This window comes from Alosa alosa, chromosome 1 (assembly GCF_017589495.1).
Source record: "Alosa alosa isolate M-15738 ecotype Scorff River chromosome 1, AALO_Geno_1.1, whole genome shotgun sequence".
NCBI classification, from domain to species: domain Eukaryota; kingdom Metazoa; phylum Chordata; class Actinopteri; order Clupeiformes; family Clupeidae; genus Alosa; species Alosa alosa.
This window is the reverse complement of record NC_063189.1, coordinates 41,409,606-41,419,605: the sequence shown is the minus strand read 5'-3', so window position 1 is coordinate 41,419,605 and position 10,000 is coordinate 41,409,606. Positions and strand designations below refer to the sequence as shown.

The window sequence follows — 10,000 nt, the reverse complement described above, 5'->3', positions numbered from 1 at the left end:
GACTCCCCATCACTCCCACATGCCTTCAGAAACCACACAAAACAATATGATAATGAGCTGGGCTGGGATGGAGGGATGGATAGGGGAATGGAGGGATGGATAAACAGATGAATAGATGGAGGAGAGGCAGAGGGACAGAGGGAGCCTGTATGGTCGGAGGATTGCATAACCAGAGCCCAGCATCGATCATGAGGTCAAGCCAGGCGAGGCGAGGCGGTGAGGGGACAGGAGAGGATACAGCGGGAGATTGGTTATCAATCAACAGGGCTTAGCCACTGACTATGTCATGAGTTTAACCATGAGATGGGAAAAAAGAGAGTGTGAGAGAGAGAGAGGCAGAGAGATAAATAGAGAAAGAGAGTGAGAGAAAGAGAGAGAGAGAAAGAGAGAAAGGGAGAGAAGCAGAGAGAGAAATAGGAGAGATAAATAGAGAAAGAGAGAGAGAAAAAGAGAGAGAGGCAGAGAGGGAAATAGAGAAAAAGAGAGAGAGAGAAAGTTCATGGCAGGGATAACATCTATGTCTGTGTTTACTCCTCATATCTCAGACAGAGATTGCGTTAGTTTGAGTTTGCGTACACGGTAGATGCTTATCCCGCGTCATGTGGATTTAGATAAGACAGGCTAAACGCATGTTATGGATACTGAGCCGTCCGGACAGGAGAGCAGTGTGAAGAAGGAGCTTGTGTCGCTAAGCAGCAGAGACACAGGCACACGGATGGAGGCAGAGAGTTACTGTAGAGACTACAGAAACAGCGAAAGAGAGAAAAGACATGGGCAAACAGAGAGAACAAGAGGAGGTGAATAAACGTGGGAGAGAGGGTAAATGTTAGAGAGAAGAGAAGAGAAGAGAAACAGGGAGCAAAGAAACAGATACTTCCCCTTTATTTGGCAATAAAACCAGGAAGAGTGGGCCATAAATACACTGTATATAAAAGCCAGGGAGAATGAGAAAGAAGATTACGAGACAGAGTGTGTGTACTGTACGTGTGTGTGTGTGTGTGTGTGTGAGAGAGAGAGAGAGTGATAGAGAGGGCAAATAGACAGAGGGAGAGAGAGGGACTCAAGGAAAGTAAAGTGGTAGAGAGAGAGAAAGAGGTAAGGGGGTAGAGAAGGATAGCTTGAGAGCGAAACACAAGACAAGACAGACTGTGTGATTTGATCATGTGTGAGTCTCCATGCATCGTCTTGTCTCATTCTCATCTCGTCTCATCTCTGGAGTGTTCTGTGCAGCTCAGCAGAATGTCGCCACATCCAGCATAAATCAGGTCGCACAGTTAAGCCCTGCACTGCCCCCCTCGCTCTCCCTCCCTCTCTCCCTCCCTCTCCTCCTCTCTCTCTCTCTCTCTCCTTCCCTCTCTCCCTCCCTTCCTCTCCTTTCAGGGCTGCCAGTGCTTGCTTGGCCTCGTCCCCAGCCTGCTGTTGCTGCCCTCGCCGGGCGCTTGACCTCCAGCTCAGCCAGGAAAAATGTGCCTAATCTACCCAGAGAAGCAGACCTCCAGCCCCCTAACACACTGCAGCCAGCTAGAGGAGGACCGGCAGGCAGGCCAACACACAACTCTGACGACAGACAGGGCAGTGTGTGTGTGTGTGTGTGTGTGTGTGTGTGTGTGTGTGTGTGTGTGTGTGTGTGTGTGTGTGTGTGTGTGTGTGAAAGATCGAGAGGGTCATGGAAAGACATAATTTGACAGGTAGAAAGAGACACAGAGAAGTAGACTCTATATACAGAGTCTCTCTGTACAGACTACATAGAGTATTTACTCAAGAGATACAGATACAGCGTAACTTGACACACAAAGACAAGGACAGATACAGAGAATGGACAGTGAGAGTAACAGAAACACAGAGAGAGAGAGAGAGGAGAGAGAGAGAGAGAGAGAGAGACTGATATGACAGCACAACAGGGACAGAGAGAAATAGGAAGAGAGTGAGAGAGAGGAAGAGAGCGAGAAAGATGGAGAGAGAGAGCAATAATAGAAAGACAGAGAGAGAGAGAGTGATACAACAGCACAACAGGGACAGAGAGAAATAGGAAGAGAGAGAGAGGCCCTAAAAAAGGAGAGAGGAAGAGGAGAGAGGCCCTATAAAGCCCTAAAAAGCCAAGAGAGTGTAAAAACAAGCCCCCTCATCCAGCTAGTCCTGAGACTCACACATACTAATAGTACAACTAACACAACTAATAGTCAGCCTCAGGACCTTGCCACCTTTCTCAAACAATTCGCCTAACCAAATTATAAATGCAGAAAACAAAAATGACATCATATTGACTGAAAACAACAAAAAGACAAAATAAACGTCAATGTTATTTGGCCCCAAACAGAGAGTACACTGTGGCAGACTACCTATCCACAGTCACTGATACCAGACAGAGAAAAACCTTGACCAGGTACAGACCTGCAATCACAGTCTGGAAGATGAGAAGGGCAGACACAGGCAAACCTGGCTGCCCAGAGAAGACAGGCTATGCACCAATTGCAACCAAGGTGCCATAGAAACTGAGCTTCACTTCTTGGCTGAATACTGCCAATGGAAAGAGATACCTTCAAAACTTTAAGGATCCAAGACTAAGAATACTATTAGGAGAGGAACAAAAGAGCGCAAGAGTCGCAGCAAGATATATAGATGCTTGCCATAAACAAAGGAAGTCACTTCATCAGTGAAGCACACAAAAAGTCAAATACACACACACACACATACACACACATACACACACACACACACACACACACACACACACACACACACACACCACACACACAACACACACACACACACACCATCACATACACACACACACTGCCGTTGCAGTAATGTATGATGCATGATGTTTTGTTTTATGTCTTTACACATTACTATGTACAGTACATGTATGCTTTGGCAATACAAATTATATGTTTTGTCATGCCAATAAAGCTCAATTGAATTGAATTGAGAGGAAGAGAGAGAGAGATGGAGAGAGAGAGCAATAAGAGAAAGACAGAGAGAGAGAGAGAGAGAGAGAGAGAGAGAGACTGATACAACAGCACAACAGGGACAGAGACAGAGAGAAATAGAAAGAGAGAGAGGGAAAGGAAGAGATGGAGAGAGAAAGCAATATAAGACAGACACAAAGAGAGAGAGAGAGAGAGAGAGAGAGAGAGAGAGAGAGAGAGAGAGTGAGAGAGACAGAGGCCCTGTCCACACGGAGACGCTTTTTGGGTTAAACGCACCGGTTTTGCTTCGCCTTGGCCGATCAGTCCAAACTAATCCTGTAAACGCGACTGCCCGAAACCGCATTTTTTGAAAACCTGGTCCCAGGTTGGAAAAATCTGAAACCTTAGCACTTGTGAGTTCATTTGACGGCGTAAAACCAAGATACATGCGTGATTGATGATGTCATCGCCACACCTCAGCTGCCCTGGACTTGACACTTATAGTATTGCCTAACAATACTAGTTTTCATACATGACATTACCTAACATTACACCTTCAGTAGGATAAATATCACAACTGAAAGGCGCAGCCAATAGCTTATGACTTGGTGGACTGAACAGTGTTTTTCCCAGTGTTTTTTGATGCATTCTAGCTACTGTCAGTTACGCAAGAGAACTAGTCAGAAGTTCTTAGGGAAGTGCGGTGTAAGTTTAAATTAATTTGTGCGTAGTGCCGGTATTTATGTCTTACAACATAAATAAATGCATTCACAGTCTAGTGAAGTCAGATATGAGCATACAAAGACGCTTAGAACTCATGTTAAGCCTATGGTAGCGCACTAAATGCGAATGCGCGATTTGATGCAGGCAAAAGTATCGACTGTTACTAACGAATGTATTATAGCAATATTATATTGGCGACGGAATAGCCTAGAACTTGGGTAGGCCTACCATTTAGTAGCCTATGCACTTGCAATGATGGCCAAAACTACTGTGAATCCTACAACCAAAGAAAGTAAAGGAGATTATTTGTACCTGCGTTAGCCAAATAAAGGACGGGACTGCACCCTTCACAAACCGTAAAAATTAAGTGTATTAGTTTTACAGTTGACTACAGTTGACAGTTCACTATCAGTCCACACAAACACTTCTGGTTTCCTTGCACTAGCCATTTTCGCCGTAGCCTATTCTGTTGTTTGTATAGCCTACAGCTGCTGGCTTTGGTCAATTTCAAAGAAACAGTGCCACCTATAGGCCTGAGATATGAATTAACGTGTTGAGTCGTGTTGAGATGGATCCGTTTGGACGCAAATATTCTTGATACGGTTCCAGGGAAGACAGAGGGAAAAAAAGATGGGTTTGGTACGTGTGGACTAGCCCAGAGAGAGAGAGAGAGGACTCTGTTTTCCCCCGCGATGCGCGTGACTGGCTCTCCCAGCCCATGGAAAGTCCTCAGTGTAAAGGCATCTCCACCACAGGCAGGCGTGTGTGGGAGTCTGAGAGGTCAGTAATTCCAGCCGCAGACTTCTCGACAGCCACCAGCTCCCCGAGCGCTTTACCATCGCCATGGCCACCGCAAAGACCCTCATAAAGCGGCTACTGGACACGCAGCCCTGAGCCCGCCAGCTTCTGAGATGAGGATTTATTTCCGTCCTCTGACTCGACACCAACCAGGGACCCAAACACTGGACGCCAGCACACACTCTACAGTACAGGACAGGCGAGTGGTCCACACAGAGGGGTCACAGAGGTCATCAAAGGATCAGAGCACATCAAGCTCAAGTAGGAGGCAGAGACATTCTGTACTTTTGACTGACCACGTCTCAATAAATCATGAATGCAGACCAGTGCAGGCTAGTGAAATACAGCGTACAGGACGTAGAGAAAGCAAGAGAAACAGACATAGAGAAAGGAGGAGAGAAAGAGAGAGTTATGTAAGCCAGGACTGTGTCCAGAAAGAGGGAGAGAGGCTGTGTAGCACACTTACAGCGCTCACAGACTGTTCCCGGTCAGTGGCATCACGGGACCTGGCTAGAACACATAGTCAATAGCCCATATTGGCACACTGCATATGTACACAGACATGCTCACGTAAACATACACACGCATACACATGCGCACACGCACACACACACACACACAAACATTCTGTTCGATTTATAGAGTTTCCTTCATGAGCACTGTGAACATCCACTGGCCTAGATCATGTAGCATAACCAATTGAGAGTTTCAAACACAAACACACTCTCCATATCTGTCTCTGATGCAGAACTGTGTGTGCTGACGTGCGATATGGCTAAGGCTAGGACTCTGGAACAGAGGGGTGAAGGGTGGAGGGGGGGGGGGGGGAAGGGGGGGCAGGGGTTGTTTGTACAGCCTGTGGGCTGTTTTGGTACTTGTCGTAGGGTGAAATATAGTAAGATGGCTGAAACTTTGACAGTGTGTGTGTGTGTGTGTGTGTGTGTGTGTGTGTGTGTGTGTGTGTGTGTGTGTGTTTGTGTGTCTGGTGAGACTATGAGGAAGTGTGTGTGTGTGTGTTTGTACTGTCCATGCGTTGTATGTGTGTGTAAGGCAATGCATGTACGTGCTGATTGTGTATGTAGGCATGTCCATGCGTGTGTGTGTGTGTGTGTATGTGTGCATTATGTGTGTGTGTGTGTGTGTATGTATGTGTATGTGTGGTGTTTGCAGTGGAACAGGGAGACAGGTGGAGCAGCTGGTGCAGGTGACCTGTGAGCCCTCATTAGCCCAGGTGATCACCGTGGCAACACGGCAACTTCATGAGGTGTGACGGAGAGAAAAAAAACACTCACGACTGTCAACAGGATACATCTCTCTCTCTCTCTCTCTCTCTCTCTCTCTCCCTCTTCACTCTCTCTCTCTCTCACCTCTCTCTTTCCTCTCCCTCTCACTCCCTCCTCTTTTTTATCGCCCCACTCTGGGCTGATGTGTAATATTTCGGAACGAAGGCGATCAGTGTCAATGGACAAACCGCGAGATTGCGAACGCCTGTCAGACCCAAGCTCGGCCAGATGATCAAACTAGTGTAACCATGTCTTTTTTCTGCTTCTTTCTCCTCCCCTAGTTATAAACGCAATTTTTAACGCCCACAACTGAGAGCCTACATACAAGTTATTGAATGAAGTTAACTGATGACAACATTAAAAAAGAATCAAATGTTTAGCCATCATGAAATAATACAATACATGAGAAGATGTCAACAAGCAGGGAGATAATGAAGATCAGTAGTTTTACTCAAACTACTTGTGGACGAGGCTATAGAAAATTGGTCAAATCTAGCAAGTAGGAAAGTTTAAGTGAATGACGGAAAGTGAAAGTAAGACATTCAAAGGCCAACTAAAGTTAAAGAAGCCCTATGCAACAATTTTAGCAAAAATGACCTTTAATATGGTGGTTGAGAGTCGCTCTGATGGTTCTACAACACTTTTGGTCGTTTGGTCGGTGCTTCGCCTCCCCTAGTTCTTTCTCCGCTGAAAAACTAATATGCAACTTTCTGTCCCGGACCGAAGAAATCGATGTGACTCGGCGGGAAGGCTTCTAAAATGTAGTCAGATTGTAGTTTCTAAGAAGACTGCAAAACGGACTGACTCTGGCTTTGTTGTTGCTGAAATTGTAAGTAGCCTACCCTTGGGTGAGCTTTGTTTTTTTGTAATGTGGTTTGATAGTCTCTTGAACAATGTGTTTGGCGCCAAATCGCTTTATTGTGAGCCCTGTATGTGTTTAGCTTGAGCTTTGATGGCTAGCTCACTAGCTAGTGGGGGTTTAGGGGCGTGAGAAGTAACTTGCCACCGGCAGCAGGGGAGCTACTGTATGTCGTGAAAAATGCGAGCCAAAATCAGGCGAAAACCCAGAAACAGCGAAGGAATAACCCGACTTGCATAGGGCTTTTTTAAGGTTGCTTTTGATAGTAGCCTACTACTTACAAAACTCCTGTTCTAAATAGCGATTCTGTTGTCTTTGAAAGGTTCTCTTATTGACGCATTGAACTGCAACTGGATTAACACCTGCTTTTACAAGGCGGAAGTATTTAGGCACAGAATAGACGTGCGCTTTCACGAGCAGTCTTTGTACATACTGCGTAATACATAATTAAGCGCTATTTACGCTTCTCCTCCCAACTCTTTACGTAAACTCCCACTTTCCTCTGGATCCTCCCATGAATGCATATGCATGACACGAAAAACGCAATGTGCCCTTTTCAGTTTGAGCTTTAACATCTTTGCGGCCTGTTTGTACATACAGTACCTCGCAATGAATTTACATGCTCGTTGCGAAACAAATACGCCTGAAGTGGGCACAAAAGCGTTGCATCTGGCCCTCTGTATCACTCTATCAATCTATTTCTCTATATCCATCCACTCATCTGTTTTACAGATCAACTCTCACCGTATCTTATGTTATCTCTGCGGCTCTCACATTCCAGTCCATCTGCATCAGCAAGTTTATCACTTGAAGATACAGAATACTAGCATAGCAGTTAATAGTGGAGCCCATATTCAAAATGGTAGCTCCATGCGCAATGAAACTGAAATTGCCCATGATAATAAAACATTTTAATATGAGCTAGCTATAGACCTCAGTGGCCTGATCAGGTCATTGGGTCTATATGGGGAGTCCCCCTTCTTACTCCAGTCCTCTATCACATCATACTAACGCAACTCGGTCAACTTTGTCCACACTGGCAGCTCTGATGTCTCGTCTCTGGGCTTCTAGGGACCTTTGCATCCTTCACTTTTGCCCCTGGCGGCCCCAAGTGCCCCTGTCCTGGATGGCCTGTCTGCTTGTACATTCCTCAACCCTGTGTGTACTGATGGTGTAATGCAGATGACATCTCTCTCTCTCTCTCTCTCTCTCTCTCTCTCTTTCTCTCTCTCTGCATAACACTTGTACTCCCTCACACACACTCAGGTTTCCGAATAGCACTGTGGTGTCATCAACATCACGACTGAAGGAGCAAGTGGTTTAGAGAGAGAGACTTTGACTTTTAAGGTTCCTTTATTGACAGTCAAAAGGAAAGAGAGAGAGAGAGAGATGGAGAATTGGAATCATTTAACAACAGCAAGCCACAAGGCTATTGGTCAGATCAGTCTTGCACATAACAGTGGTGTTGTAATGGTTGAAGTGAAGTGAAGATAAAGTGATGGCTCTGTGCCTACTCTCACGAGAGGCCCACTTAAGCTTGTCTCTAACAGTGGTTCTAAGGGTAACTTTTTGTGCAATGGAACAACATCTGCTCCGCAACAGTGCCCGGTGGCAACATTGGTCAAAAGTTGTGCTGTGTATCATCATGTGTGTGTGTGTGTGTGTGTGTGTGTGTGTGTGTGTGTGTGTGTGTGTGTGTGTGTGGCCTTGCTGGCATTGCCACTCACTGTCGAAGCTCTTGTACTGGGTGTTCAGGGTGATCTGCAGTGAGCGTCCCTCCTCCTTCACCAGACGCTCGAAGTCCACGCGACTCAGGTTGGACAGCTTCTCCTCCATCTCACTGGTGCAGCAGGTGTAGCCCTGAGGGCAGATACGCAAGTGCTCACCTGTGCAGGTAGAAATAGAGAAAGAGAGAGAGAGAGAGAGAGAGAGAGAGGTTTACAACTTCATTCAACCATTATCACACGTTCCCACAGAGTTACGTCCATATGACCTACAAACAAAACGTTTTAGCCACAAGGCTGGCATCCTCCCACCATTTAGCAACATTCTCAGCAAACACACCTTTAAAACTGATCAGTCACAGATGGAGAGAGAAAGGGGAGAGCTTTAACACTGCTATTAAAGCCTTGTCCCACACAATCACATTAGTAAAACACCTATGAGATGGCAACCCCCAGCTGACAAGGCTTACACCATTCCATTAATAAAGAAAAGAAGGGAAGAGAGGGAGAGACAAAAGGAAGGGGGATAGATGGAAGAAGAGGGGGAGGGAAGGATGAGGTTAGAGTGAAAGAGAGAGAGAGGGAAGTGAAAAGTAGAGAGGGAGGGAGAGGAAAGAGGAAGAAATCTGTCAGGAACTCATCAAATTTCACCCTGCAGTATCTGAAATGCGGACAAAAGATAACATGGACCACGGCCATGTTGAGGCAGTCAAATGATTTTGTTGAAGAAGGAAAAAATCCCACTATGAATATGGATGGCCTGGTGAAGAGGTGTTGGCGGCGGCAACGGACAAAAAAAAATCCAATTCTAAACGTCTGTGGTGTTGAGGCGGAATGCTTAAACAGACATCTACTCCTCCCGATGCCTCCTCTTTCAATTCCGGCACGTACAAAAAGCCCTTTCATGAGTATCACACATTAACATGCCACACACACACATACCTACACACACACACACACACACACACTCAGCCACCCACCCACCCACCCACCCACACACACACACACACACACACACACACACACACACACACACACACACACACACACACACACACACACACACACACACACACATACACACACAGCAACCCACCCAAACAAACACACTCACACACGCTGCCAAGACACAAGGGGCCGCCAGATCTGATCCTGTTTCCTCTGGGCTCGCCGAGGCGTTCTGGCCCGTGGAAGAGACACCGATAATAAGATCACGGCGGCTTCCTCCCGAGCTCTCTGGACTCCTAATGAGCCCCTAATGGACACTCTGCCAGCACCCCAGCGCCTACTACAGGCCAGGCCACGGCCATTAAAGGCCTTAACCACCGGTCAACACCTGCGACCGGCCGCACAGGACAGACAACGGAGAGAGACAGAGGAGCTGATAAAGAAGAGAGGAGGGAGGAAGGGAAAGCAAAGGGAGGATAAGAAAGAGGAGAGGAAAAGAGGGGAGGGGAGGGCAGTCAAGGTCATGCTGCCTACCACTTGGCGCTAGCTGATCAGTGGCATTGCAGGTAAATTCTGCTGAAGCAGTGAGCTCATTGAGCTGCCCTGGGCTGGCCCTACGGTAACGCTAACACTGCCCACGTCACGAGCCTATGATGTCTGACCAAGCCCTTCCACAGGCATCAGTCAGGGTTCACCAGGAGGCCAAACAACCGTGACCGCACCCAATGAAGAGGCCAGTGCAGGCTCAGGTCATTT

General features: G+C 46.7%; 1 protein-coding gene across 1 annotated transcript in view; it reads right to left on the bottom strand.

Annotated features, from left to right (window-relative positions):
• Window positions 1-10,000, bottom strand: part of LOC125300813 (glypican-1-like) — a 78,006-nt gene that overhangs the window by 32,737 nt on the left and 35,269 nt on the right. The window contains exon 3 of the mRNA XM_048252946.1: window positions 8,300-8,458. Within this exon, the coding sequence (XP_048108903.1) occupies window positions 8,300-8,458 (159 nt within the window). The remainder of the gene's footprint in view (window positions 1-8,299; window positions 8,459-10,000) is intronic.